General features: G+C 46.6%; 1 protein-coding gene across 1 annotated transcript in view; it reads left to right on the top strand.

Moving 5' to 3' along the window:
* LOC310686780 (uncharacterized protein) overlaps positions 1 to 13,919 on the top strand; it is a 224,207-nt gene that overhangs the window by 142,477 nt on the left and 67,811 nt on the right. Inside the window, exons 58-63 of the mRNA XM_083460827.1 lie at positions 2,816 to 2,896; positions 3,077 to 3,139; positions 4,958 to 4,993; positions 7,821 to 7,874; positions 11,589 to 11,633; positions 13,384 to 13,419. Of these exons, the coding sequence (XP_083316953.1) occupies positions 2,816 to 2,896; positions 3,077 to 3,139; positions 4,958 to 4,993; positions 7,821 to 7,874; positions 11,589 to 11,633; positions 13,384 to 13,419 (315 nt within the window). The remainder of the gene's footprint in view (positions 1 to 2,815; positions 2,897 to 3,076; positions 3,140 to 4,957; positions 4,994 to 7,820; positions 7,875 to 11,588; positions 11,634 to 13,383; positions 13,420 to 13,919) is intronic.

The raw sequence follows: 13,919 nt of genomic DNA, 5'->3' as shown, positions 1-13,919 counted from the left end.
TGTTGTTATTTGTGGACCTTAAGGCAGGGCATATCAGGGGAGGCTTTTAATGTTTGATATTTTTGATGTGTGATATTTTAGTGTATTTTTGGTTTTATGGAAGCCGCCCAGAGTGGCTGGGGAAACCCAGCCAGATGGGCGGGGTACAAATAATAATAATATATTATTATTATTATTATTATTATTATTAAACATTAAAAGCTTTCCTAAACAGGGCTGCCTTCAGATGTCTTCTAAAAGTCTGGTAGTTGTTGTTCTCTTTGACATCTGGTGGGAGGGCGTTCCACAGGGCGGGTGCCACCACCAAGAAGGCCCTCTGCCTGGTTCCCCGTAATGTGGCTTCTCACAGTGAGGGAACTGCCAGAAGGCCCTCGGTGCTGGACCTCAGCATCTGGGCAGAACGATGGGGGTGGAGACGCTTCTTCAGGTCTACTGGGCCGAGGCCATTTAGGGCTTTAAAGGTCAACACCAACACTTTGAATTGTGCTCGGAAACCTCCTCCTCCTTCTTCTGTCCTCCTTCCTTGGGGGGACTCTTGGGCATGGGTAGGCAAACTAAGCCCCGGAGGCCGGATCCGGTCCAATCACCTACTAAATCTGGCCCATGGACGGTCCAGGAATCAGCATGTTTTTACATGAGTAGAATGTGTGCTTTTATTTAAAATGCATCTCTGGGTTATTTGTGGAGCATAGGAATTCGTTCATATTTTTTTTTCAAAATATAGCCCGGCCCTCCACAAGGTATGAGGGACAGTGGACTGGCCCCCTGCTGAAAAAGTTTGCTGACCCCTGCTCTTGGGTGTGTGGCACCTACCACTTTTCCCCACCCAGCCAGTCCTTGACACCAGCCCTCTAAAAAACTACTACAATGGTCAGGTAGATCATTTCCCTCGTTCATAGCCTTCACTGCCATTGTTTCATGTTTCACCTTGACATAGGAACACGAGAAGTTGATATTCCTCGGCTGCCTCGCTCAGTCTTGTTCACAGTGACTGGGGGCAGCAGTTCCCCAGAGCTTTAGGATGGGAATCTATTCCAGACATAGTCCGCAGATGCCAGGGTTTGAAATTGGGGTTTTGGGCCAACATAGCAGATGTTACTGGTCTCCCAGTTTAGTTCATAGGAACATAGGAAGCTGCCACATAATGAGTCATAGAGTCAGAGAATTGCAGTTGGAAGAGACCCCGAGGTCATATTGTCCTTGTTTTACTATGCTGTTGCATATGCTGGAAGCTGCCCAGAGTAGCTGGGCAAATCCAGTCAGATGGGCTGTGTACAAAAATAAAATTATTACGGTAGTATTATTATTATTGTCCAACCGCCTGTAATGCGCAGTCAGAGTCAGGAACGCTTCAATTGCTGGAAACCACAAGAGGGAGGATATTGTTATGTACTGAAGTTCTCACCCTGGGCCAGCAGGGGGATACTGTAGATAGTTTTCACTCAGCTCCACATATGCAAATAAGGGATTGAAAGTGACGTTCAGTGATTGGATAGTTACAGAAAGAGGTTACTGTTGCGTTGTAGTGGAGCTCTATATAATCAGACTGGCTGAACCCTTCAGTTCAGTTCTGTTCTGGCCTGTGAATAAACAAGAGCTGTTTGAAGAATCGCTGATATGTTCACCCACAACTTAACAGATATATCTTCTTTCTCGTATCTAAAAATGCAAGAAGGGCCTTTACACTCGCCAGAAACTCAGTTCTGCCCTCACCGGTCCTGGAAAGAGCCTTAAAAAAAGTCCCATATGCTCAGAGACTTTACACCTGTTCATTGGGGGAGATAGGAAGCCCAGAGCACTTGTTCTTTAGATGTCCCTTTTATGAAGAGGCACGTAGTGAGACCATTGATCCCCTGCTGGTGAGGCTCGCTGACCTCCCAGAAAAGCAAAAATTCGACCTTTTCCTGTTAGGCAAATATTAGAAGATGACCCGGATGGTCACCAGATTCTGTGTACAGATCTGTAGGCACAGACCATCTCCCAACTCAAACTAGTTCGTTAAGAAAATCCCCAAACTCGGTTCCATGGGAGACTCTGGGTCATATCTCTGTGGTAAGGTAAAGGTAAAGGGACCCCTAACCATTAGGTCGAGTCACGGACGACTCTGGGGTTGCGGCGCTCATCTCACTTTATTGGCCAAGGGAGCTGGCGTACAGCTTCCGGGTCATGTGGCCAGCATGACTAAGCCGTTTCTGGCGAACCAGAGCAGCGCACGGAAACGCCGTTTACCTTCCCGCCGGAGCGGTACCTAATTATCTACTTGCACGGGTGTGCTTTCGAACTGCTAGGTTGGCAGGAGCAGGGGCCGAACAACGGGAGCTCACCCCGTCGCGGGGATTCGAACCGCCGACTTTCTGATCGGCAAGTCCTAGGCTCTGTGGTTTAGCCTACAGCGCCACCCACGTCCCCTCTCTCTGCGGTAGCTTATCTTAAAGTTTTAAGTGTCTATACGCTTATCGCATTTATAAATTTTAAATTTATTGTTGCACATTGTTTTAATTGTTTGTTTTCCTTCTGTGACTGTACCCCCAAGTGTGTTTTATAAGCTGGTCTCTGACTATCTATCTATCACAGGAGGGGAGAGTTGCTCCTGTGTTCGAATCCTGATTTCTGGTTTCCCACAGGCATCTTGGCTGGCCATTGTGAAAACAGGACGGTGGACTAGATGGGCCATTGGCCTGATCCATCTTATTGATTAATATATTGATTCAAACTCAAATACTGGGCTTATTATTAAACAGGGATTCAAATTAATCCAGGGAACTCCTGTGCAGATTTTTTTCCTTTTTGGCCAACGCTGTCTTCCTTCAAGCAGGAAAATGCTGGCGGCCATTCTGATCCCGAGGACAGAGGCAACGGCAGAGTCCGAAGGACGGCAGAGACTCGGAGCCTTGAGGTAAAGATCCCCCTCTTTACCTTTGAGCCCCAGGAGGTGTTGATTTTGTTACCAAACAAGCAAAGTGTGTGACTTAACAAGTGTTGTTAGCCGCCCTGAGCCCGGCTTCGGCTGGGGAGGGCAGGATATAAATAAAATTTATTATTATTATTATTATTACTTTTTATTATGGCTGCACAGGTGCGTTCTCCTGGTGCGCTTGGAATTAGGGGAGCCCTGTTGGAACATCATGCCAGTTATGGGGTGAGTTATTTCTATTTTTAAAAAATATTTTTTATTGCTCAATTTCCACGTAACAATTATCAAGCCATATAATCACCTACATAATTACTTCCCCCTTCCCCCCCCCAGACTTCCCTCAGCTCCTCTCTGATTTCACTGCACACATTTTCTCTGCTTATTATAAAACTGTATATAACCTTACAGATCTGTCCATCGTGTTATCAACAATAAATTTGTGTGTGTTTATTCAAAACCTGCCAAGGAGTCCAGTTCGTTTCGTTGTGTTTTTAAATAATTTGTGAAAAGTTCCCATTCTTCCTTGAAGTCACAGTTGTCCTTGTCTCGCAATTTGTATGTCAGTTTAGCCAGTTCTGCATAGTTCATCAATTTCTCTCGCCACTGTTCTTTTGTTGGGGTTTCCTCATTCTTCCATCCTTGTGCTATCAAGACTCTTGCTGCTGTAGTTGCATACATAAATAAGTTCCTTATTTTCCTTGGCAGGTCTTGTCCTGCAATCCCTAACAAAAATGCTTCTGTTGGTTTTTTTAATGAATATCATTTTAAACATTTTCTTCAATTCATTATATATCATTTACCAATTTTTTTAAACTTCTTTGCATTCCCACCACATATGATAAAAAGTCCCTTCTTTTTTTACATTTCCAACAAATGTTAGAGCTGGTTTTATACATTTTTGCTATCTGCACTGGTGTTATATACTATCTATACATCATTTTCATGTAATTTTCTTTCAGAAGGGAACAATCTGTAAATTTTAAATCTGTTTTCCACAATTTTCCCCAGTCCTCAAATTGTATATTATGTCCTATATCTTGTGCCCATTTGAAGGATGAGTGCCTTCTGAGATGTGAATTCTATGAAATCACTCTCCATTGGAAGTTTCCGGTGTAAATATGTGCAAATAAAGCATATTTCAAAGATACTGCAGACTCTGCGGTACCTCATTTCCCCCGAAGGAACACAGAATGCCCAAAACCCCTTGGAATCTCGTGCAGAGACTGGGGTGGCCAGTTAATGTGTATTAGGATGCTCTGCTCATGAAATCTCATAAGGACTACAGTGGTACCTTGGTTCTCAAACGCCTTGGTACTCAAACAACTTGGAACCCAAACCCTGCAAACCCGGAAGTAAGCGTCCCGGTTTGCGAACTCTTTTCAGAAGCCGAATGTGCTCCGTTTTGAGTGTTGCACTTCCGATTTGAGTGCCATGCTTCCGTTTTGAGTGTTATGCTGAGGTCTGTCTGCTTTTGCTATTTATTTTGCTTGTTTTTTTTTGTGGCTCGTGTGTGTGTGTGTGTTTATAACTGTGTGGAACCCAGTTCAGCTACTGATTGATTGATTCTGTGACTGCAGCACATCGTTTATTGCTTTCATTTTATGGATCAATGGTCTCGTTAGATAGTAAAACTCATGTTAAATTGCTGTTTTAGGGGTTGTTTTTTTTAAAAGTCTGGAATGGGTTAATCCGTTTTTGCAGTGGCGTAGCGTGGGTTGTCAGCACCCGGGGCAAGGCAAGTAATTTGCGCCCCCTAACCCGTGGATTTGTGCCCCCTAACCCTAACCCCCAGATGTTGCTCCCGGTGCGGCCGGCCCCCCCTGCACCCCCACGCTACGCCACTGCGTTTTTGCATTACTTTCTGTGGGAAAGCACGCCTTGGTTTTGGAACGCTTTGGTTTTGGAATGGACTTCTGGAATGGATTAAGTTTGAGAACCACAAGAACCTCAACAGACAGATTTCACTAGCCTTATATGCCTAGAATTTGATTTCTCATCCATTCCTCCCTGTGCACATGTGATTTCCCCCTCCTCTCTTTCAAGGCTTATCCTGGGCCTCACGGAGCAAGGAGAATTAAGGTAACCCTTTTTGCAACAGCAGGTAACTCTCAATTCTTAGCTGTGATTCCTGCAGCCGCCTTGGGTGGCAGAGTCCCGTGGGGTGGCACCCCACCCTGTGCCCAGCCTGACCCTGCTGCTGCTGCTGCTGCCAGATAAGCACGGAGCAGTAAGCGAGGCTTTGGCAAGGGGCAAGGCAGCTTCCCTTTTTGCCTCAGGCGGCAAAATGGGATGGGACGTCCCTGATTCCTGGTATGGGGTATGTCCAAGAGACAACCAGTCCTCTATGAATTTGTTTGATCCTCTTTCAAAGTCATCCTAAGTTGGTGGCCATCACTCATAGCTGTCAACTTTTCCCTTTTCTTCCAAGGAATCCTATTCGGAATAAGGGAATTTCCCTTAAAAAAAGGGAAACGTTGACAGCTATGCCATCACTTGGGGAGTGAATTCAGTAGATTAGCTATGCGCTATCAGGGGTAGCCAACTCCCAAGAGACAGCGATCTACTCACAGAGTTAAAAACTGGCAGTGATATACCTCCATTTTGGGGGGTTCATGTTCAAATTGTTGAGCTTTTTTTAGGGGAGTTTAGCTTCTTTGGGGGGAGCCAGTGATCTACCTGTTGGACATACCTGCTCTGTGTGAAGGACTTTCTTCTGTCTGCTCTGAATCTTCCACCATTCAGCTTTGGGTTGTTCTTGTTTTTTCTCAATGTGGAATTTTTTTATTTCACCATTACAGAAGAAGCTCTTTTGCCAGTTCTTATATACCGTATTTTTCGCACCATAGGACGCACCGGACAATAGGACGCACTTTGTTTTAGAGGGGGGAGAACAAGGGGAAAAAAATTCTCCCCCTCTCTGCCCAGCGCCCCTTCAGTGAAGCAGCAGGAGGCGCTGCACAGAGAGGGGGAGAACTTTCCCCCTCTTGTTTTCCCGCTCTAAAACAAGGTGCCGTTTAAGGTGCGTTCAGGCGGCTACCTTGGAAGCCTGGAGAGCGAGAGGGGTCGGTGTGCACTGACCTCTCTCGCTCTCCAGGCTTCAGGTTCCTTTCGACCTGCTCTTTGGGGCTGGCGGGGAGAAGCCCACCACCAGCCCCAAAGAGCAGGTCAGGGAGCAGCGGAAAGGCACAGCGGAGAGGCTCCTGCCATAGCCGCGAGTCACCTCTCCAGCCGGGAGAGGGTCGCGGGGGGCTGCTTTAGCCCCGCGCGCGCTCTCCCGGCTGGAGAGGTGACACGGGGCTGTAGAGGTTCCTGCCATAGCCGCGCGTCACCTCTCCAGCTGGGAGAGGGTCGCGGGGCTTTGGCGTCTTCGCTCCATAGGACGCACACACATTTCCCCTTCATTTTTGAAGGGGGAAAAATGCATCCTATAGAGCGAAAAATACGGTAACTGTTATAAGTTACACATATAACACATATGCAAGTCCTGTGAGTAAAATCAGTGAAGAAATAAAATATGATATTTTTAATTTATATTCTGGGCAGTACTCATGTTATATGTATGGTGTCCATTTACACAGATACTGCTCTGAGGCCTTTTACAATCTTGCAGTGTATAAATTTTAGGAAATAACGGAAAAGTTACTGAAGTTTGAGGATATTAGCTTGTTGGTTGCTTACACTGTACAGGCTGTTATGACCCTCCAGTGACATTGTTAGTAGCTGGCAGGCTGCCAATCCCTACTGAGATAGGGCCAGTCTTGTGTATTCGCTAATTGCAGCATTAAGGCGACCTATTGTAGACAGTGTGTGTGTTTTGCCTGGGCCGGCTTAAGGTATATAAACTGGGCCAAATAGTCGGATTTTGGGGCACTCCCACCACATGTGGAGGTATGTGCCTGTGGAGGTGACCCTCTCCAGCATTTTATGAAACTGATTTGTAAAAATGTTACATGGAAAAAATACGAGAGACATTACACATACTTCTGTAAAACAAAAAAAACTTTAATAATAATAATAATAATAATAATAATAATAATAATAATAATAATAATAATAATGTATAAACTGGGCCAAATGCCCTTGTTTGTACCATTCAGCTTTGTTGGTGTGGGAATGTTCAGGGTGGCAGGAGAGGATATATTGTTTATTAATATCCTTCCTAACTTGCGCTGGCAAGTTCCTTTATGTAGCAGAGTTACACCCCCCCTTTTTTTATATGCACAGCAGATAGCTGGTTGCAGGCTCGTGTGAGCCTCTCACTATTATACAATTCAATCCGCCTCAGACTGAATTGTACGTTCCTGGTAAGTTCCCTTGAATCCCTCTTAAAAGAATAAAGATGCCACAATCTTATTCAAAGTCAATAAAAGAAGTTTACTTACATCAGTTCACAGTTGGATCCCTGAAGGCAAACTTAGTTGCAAATATGTACATGTGGATCTACCCCATATGGGGGAATAATCCCAGTGCTTCTGCCAGCTGAGAGCTAGCAGAGCAGTCCTAGCTGAAAGCTGGTCAAACGAAGAAGGAAGTAAGAGAGAGAGAGAGAGAGAGAGAGAGAGAGAGAGAGAGAGCGCACTGCATGACTCATCCTTTTGTTACCTGGACAGGTTAGGTCACAGTCACTTTCTATCACATGCAAAAGGAAGGATGCTCCAGCCCAGGAGGAACAGGAAGTTTCGACTGGCTAGACCAAGCATCCCCTTGCATGTCCACTCTAGGAAAACAAGGAATGTTGTATTTGACTGCCTCTCATGGATCACATCCCATGGTTGGGTGGCCCCATTGGGCTCTAGTATTATGAGGGGGACCTGAAACTGTCTCAACGGCTCAGGGGAAGAAAAGCATTTTAAGATGAAATGTAAAAATCCAAAGATATAAAATTAACAAGGTTTTCTCTCTTTAGAAGCAAAGGTCAGACATGGTGGATCCTGATTCCCTGCCGGCTCAAGGTCAAAAGGTTTGCAATTTTTTAATTATTATTTTTTTGTCAATAGATGCCAAAACATAAAAAGCTGTGTGGCTGTGGTAGCGAACCTCTTTGGCTGATGCGACCTAGACTGATGCAATGGAGAGAGAGTGTATTGCTTCTCCAAGCTCTACACATGTTATGTACTGAGTTGAATAGGATCCAAAATGCAGCAGTCTGATTGGTCCTAGAACAATAGGATTCAGAATGCAGCAGTCTGATTGGTCCTAGAACAATAGGATTCAGAATGCAGCAGTCTGATTGGTCCTAGAACAATAGGATCCAAAATGCAGCAGTCTGATTGGTCCTAGAACAATAGGATTCAGAATGCAGCAGTCTGATTGGTCCTAGAACAATAGGGTCCAGAATGCAGCAGTCTGATTGGTCCTAGAACAATAGGGTCCCGAATGCAGCAGTCTGATTGGTCCTAGAACAATAGGGTCCCGAATGCAGCAGTCTGATTGGTCCTAGAACAATAGGGTCCAGAATGAGGCAGTCTGATTGGTCCTAGAACAATAGGATCCAGAATGCAGCAGTCTGATTGGGCCGCAGGAGCCACCCAATTCAACTCCAGGTGGAAGTGAATCCGCAACCTGATTGGCCTACAGGAGAATCCCAGAATTAGCCAATCACGTGGGGCCCATTGTGTAAATAATGTATATAAAGCAGACATTTTGGGGGAACTTCCATTCCTCACTACTATGAGCTGAATAAAGAGCATGAAATCCACACTCAACTCTGAGTATATTTCTGACATCCCCAGAAATCGGTCCAAAATTTGATTTACATCTTTAGGGTTTTGTTGTTGTTGTTTTGCAGCCTGGAGCAGGTCCAGACGGTTCCTCTTTTTCTGCTCTCCTTTCTTAAAAATATATACTCATTTTATTGAATAACTAAAAGGCCAGTTATCCAGTTAACTCGGAACCTCTAAAGAGTAACTTAAAAAAATAAGCGTTGCAATCTGAGTTCGGTAGCAGTTTTTGAATAAGCTCTGCAAATAAAGGTTAAATGGGTTAAATAGATATATATATATACATAGATGCATATTAATATTTTATCATGATTTTGCTGATAAGTTTAGGTAACAGGTTTATTAGAGTGAAAAGATGTTGAGAAGGACAGGAAGTTAAATTTACAAAGATATATACTTCTTTGTTGGAATATTTATTTTGATGGGTTTGATCTACATACTACAAAATGTCTTAGATGTATGGATGTAACTATGGTTAATAAAGCATAATAAGAAATAAATAAATAAATAAATAAATAAATAAATAAATAATAAAATCTAGAATTACTAAAAGGCCATTGCATCCCAAGATATACATCAAAGCATGCAGCTGAACAATGGAACAGAACAATTTCATTCAGGATTATGAGGTTCAAACGTTGCGCATTATTGCAGTAGCATAAGAGAATAACTTCCACCAGTGAAAAAAACCCAACATAGAAACATTCAGGGTCTTCACTTTTAAATTGCATGTTACTGTCTCAGATATCGCAAGGTTCCAGACGTTATTATACCGCAAAGACAATTGTCAATCATGCAGCGCTTTCGCTTTGGGGACCTTTGAGCCAACAGCCAGCATCAATAGTTCCTAATAGATGGCCCTCCGTTGACAGCACAGCCAGGCCACACGGTCTCTTGGGACACTCATAATGTCACTAATAAGAACAGTGGCAGGGAAGTCACAGGACGGCCGTAGCTCAGTGGCAGAGCATCAGCCTTGCATGGAGAAGGTTCTAGGTTCAATCCCCGATATCTCCAGGTCAGACTGGGAATGGCCCCTTTCTGAAACTCTGGAGAGCTGTTGGCAGTCAGTGTAGCCAGTACAGTGGTACCCCGGGTTAAGTACTTAATTCGCTCCGGAGGTCCGTTCTTAACATGAAACTGTTCTTAACCTGAAGCACCACTTTAGCTAATGGGGCCTCCTGCCGCTGCCGCGCCGCCGAAGCATGATTTCTGTTCTCATCCTGAAGCAAAGTTCTTAACCTGAAGCACTATTTCTGGGTTAGCGGAGTCTGTAACCTGAAGCGTATGCAACCTGAAGCATATGTAACCCGAGGTACCACTGTACTGAGCTGGATGGAAGAATGGTCTGAGGGAGGATAAGGCATAATAATAATAATAATAATAATAATAATAATAATAATAATAATCTATTGGTACCCCGCCCATCAGGCTGGGTTTCCCCAGCCACTCTGGGCAGCTTCCAACAAAGTATTAAAATACACTAAGATGTCACACATTAAAATTTCCCTGAACAGGGCTGCCTCAAGATGTCTTCTGAATGTCAGGTAGTTGTTTATCTCTTTGACATCTGATGGGAGGGCATTCCACAAGGCAGGCGCCACCACCGAGAAGGCCCTCTGCCTGGTTCCCTATAGCTTTGCTTCTTGCAATGAGGGAACCGCCAGAAAGCCCTTGGCGCTGGACGTCAGTGTCCGGGCAGAATGATGGGGGTGGAGACACTCCTTCAGGGCATCTCCCTATGTTCCTAAATCACCTGTAAAACGTGGGTTGGCTTGCAAATCCTTCTGTGCACAGTCAGTGAGATTCCACGGACAACCACCAGCAAGGAAGCCCTGCTGCCTTGATATACCGTATTTTTCGCTCTATTAGATGCACCGGACCATAAGACACACCTAGTTCTTAGGGGAGGAAAATAAAAAAGCTACACAAAGCCTCCTGAGCTAAGAGGGAGTGCTCCTCCATCTTCGCTCAGGAGGCTTTGCGTGGATATCTCTGAAGCCAGGAGAGCAAGCGGGATCGGTGCGCATCGATCCCTCTTGCCCTCCTGGCTTCAGCGAAAGCAAGCCACCTGGCTTTTCCCTGACCTCTTTAAAGGGAGTGCAGCTCTTGGGGGGGTTTTCTGGGAGGTGGGGTCCTCTGTCCCTTCCCCCACCTCCCGCAAAAGCCAGGGATAGCCGCGTGAAGCCTCCGCACGGCAGCGGGAGGAAGGTTCCCTGCTGCTGTGCGGAGGCTTCCCGTGGCTAAGCCAGAAGCTAGAACAGCTAGAGGAAGCTTTGTGCAGTGCTCCCTCTTGCTGTTCTGGCTTTTGGATAGCCCCGCGAAGCCTCCGCAGGGCACGGGGATGAAGGCTCCCCGTGCCCTGTGGAGGCTTCGCGCGGCTAAACAAGAAGCTAGCTCTCCTGGCTTCTTGCTTGGCCTCGCACAGCCTCTCCCGGGCAAGGGGAGCCTTCACCCCCTGCCCACGAGAGGCTGTGCACAGCTAAGGCTTCCCCAAGAGCCACGCTCCCTTTAAAGAGTGCGCAGAGTGGGTGTGCGGCTCTTGGGGGCTTTTACTGAGGAGGGAGAAGGGCAGCCCTTCTCCTCGGGGAAAAGCCCCAAAGAGCTGCACACACGCTCCACATGGCTCTTTAAAGGGAGCGCTGAGCAGAGCCTCCCGCCTGCATTCGCTCCATAAGTCGCACACACATTTCCCCTTACTTGTTAGGAGGGGGAAAGTGCATCTTATAGAGCTGAAAATACGGTATTTTTTCATAACCTTTTGCCCTCTGCTTCCTGGAGGAACGTTGCCTTTTCCAAATGGAGGAGGAGGAAATCCACTACTGTGCTCTTAGAGATCCAGCCGCAATCACGCCAGCTTCCCAGGAGGCTCCTGCAAGATTCCACATAGCTGGACTGTGTTTGGAAACGACGAGGTTTCTTTATTCTCTTTAATTCTGTTTGTTTTTTTCCAGGGAGAAAAGGGGGCACCTGGAAGCCAAGGCAGCAAAGGAGAACAGGTCAGTTTCTTTGCACCAGCTGCAACATCTGTGCACATGTGTGCGTGTGCGACAATTGGGGCTTGCGGCAAAACGTTGCACTACTACAGAAAGATGGATTTCAGGATTCTAAATGCTCCCTTCAATTCCTTACCCCCACCCCCCATTTCCTAGTGGATCTCCTTGCATGGCGAGTTGCCGCCCCCACCCCAGTGGAAATAAAGACACATGACACAATTATTAAGGTTAATGGGCTAAATAAGGCCACAACTTTATTGGTTACAGGTGATGAGCGGTATTGGCTTAGGCAACCGACTATATCTGGCTTCAGCCTGTCTGCTTGAAGTCCGGGAAGGGTTAACCACCAGTAGGGGGAGTCCTGCTGATGCACATCAACTAGGAACTCCCCTGGGGCCACCGACTGGGGGCGTGCCTTAGGACCTCACCTCCCTAGGCTTCGGACAGGGCCACCCCCCCCTCGAATCCTTTATCGGACTACCCTTCAATATGCAGGGCAGGCGATGGCGCTTCCTCCCCTCTTCCATCTACAAAACAGTACCAATGCCTAACTGCCAATACCCAGAAAGTTGTGACGATTTGCTATGAGGTAGGCAGAAACCAAGTGGCTGGTGCCAATTTGCCAAGTGGAAAAATTCCTGCCAGGCCCCTCAATGGCGACCAACCAAGGTCCATAGCAAGGTCAAGGAATGAAAACCTTAAAGGGCGAGAAACAGGAACAGCTGGTAGGCGGGAAAAGAGGGAGATCCCCAGCCGCGTCCTACCTTAAATAGGACAGGCCATGCCGCCAGAGCCAGCCGATTGGCTGGCCAGGAGGTGACACGGCCAGGGATTCCCCCAAATGGGCAGGGGCTGGGCTGTGACGCCCGCAATCCCAACCCCTCTGCAGGGCGGAAGTGGCTTTGCATGGCTGCATTATACTGACTCAAACTATTGGCCCACTTGGCTCACTGATGTCTTCACTGATACTAGCAGTACCTTTCCAGAGTTTCAATCAAGGGTCTGGCAACATCTGATGGGCCATGTGTTTCCCACTCTTGCATTGAGAAGGAAGGAGAAATGGGGAGGGCCGTTGCACTGTTGGACAGGGAGAACTGGCGCAGCTTGGAGAGGCTTTGGCCAAGAGGAGCAAAGTTGAAGGAGACGCTCTGATCTCTGCATTACCATATTTTTTGCTCTATAAGACTCACCTTTTCCCTCGTAAAAAGTAAGGGGAAATGTGTGTGTGTCTTATGGGGCGAATGCAGGCTGCGCAGCTATCCCAGAAGCCAGAACAGCAAGAGGGATCGCTGCTTTCGCTGCACAGCGATCCCTCTTGTTCTGGCTTCTGAGATTCAGAATATTTTTTTTCTTGTTTTCCTCCTCCAAAAACTAGGTGTGTCTTGTGGTCTGGTGCGTCTTATAGAGCGAAAAATACGGTATATCTCTGCTCTGTATCTGAAGATATAGAGCTGTTTGACAGTGGAATTTGCTGCCAAGGAGTGTGGTGGAGTCTCCTTCTTTGGAGGTCTTTAAGCAGAGGCTTGACAACCATATGTCAGGAGTGCTCTGATGGTGTTTCCTGCTTGGCAGGGGGTTGGACTCGATGGCCCTTGTGGTCTCTTCCAACTCTTCTATGATTCTATGATTCTATGATTTGTGCAAGGGGAGCACGGGGCTGTCTGAAATCTTTGCTGTGCAATGAAAGCATGTAAGCATCAGGGTCTGAGCCTGAGGGTACAGTGAGCTCTCTCTCTCTCTCTTTCCCTTACAGGGGGAACAAGGAGAGCCAGGAGAGCCAGGGGAGAAGGTAAGCAACAAAGGTCATATAATCATAAAGTTGGAACGTACTGGGAAAATATATACAACGAACTAAAGAAGGTCTTTAGATATAAAGGTAAAGGGACCCCTGACCATTAGGTCCAGTCGTGGCTGACTCTGGAGTTGCGGCGCTCATCTCGCTTTATTGGCCGAGGGAGCCGGCGTACAGCTTCCGGGTCATGTGGCCAGCATGACAAAGCCACTTCTGGCGAACCAGAGCAGCGCACGGAAATGCCGTTTACCTTCCCGCCAGAGTGGTACCTATTTATCTACTTGTACTTTGACGTGCTTTCGAACTGCTAGGTTGGCAGGAGCAGGGACCGAGCAAAGGGAGCTCACCCCATCATAGGGATTCGAACCGCCGACCTTCTGATCAGCAAGTCCTAGACTCTGTGGTTTAACCCACAGCACCACCTGTGTCCCGTAAATCTTTAGATATACTTTTTTGAAAAAGCCAGAGGCATTTTTGTTAGGAATGGTAGGAGAAGA

Source organism: Podarcis liolepis (genome assembly GCF_965112155.1).
Source record: "Podarcis liolepis genome assembly, chromosome: 10".
Lineage (NCBI taxonomy): Eukaryota > Metazoa > Chordata > Lepidosauria > Squamata > Lacertidae > Podarcis > Podarcis liolepis.
This window is presented reverse-complemented; position numbering and strand designations above follow the sequence as displayed.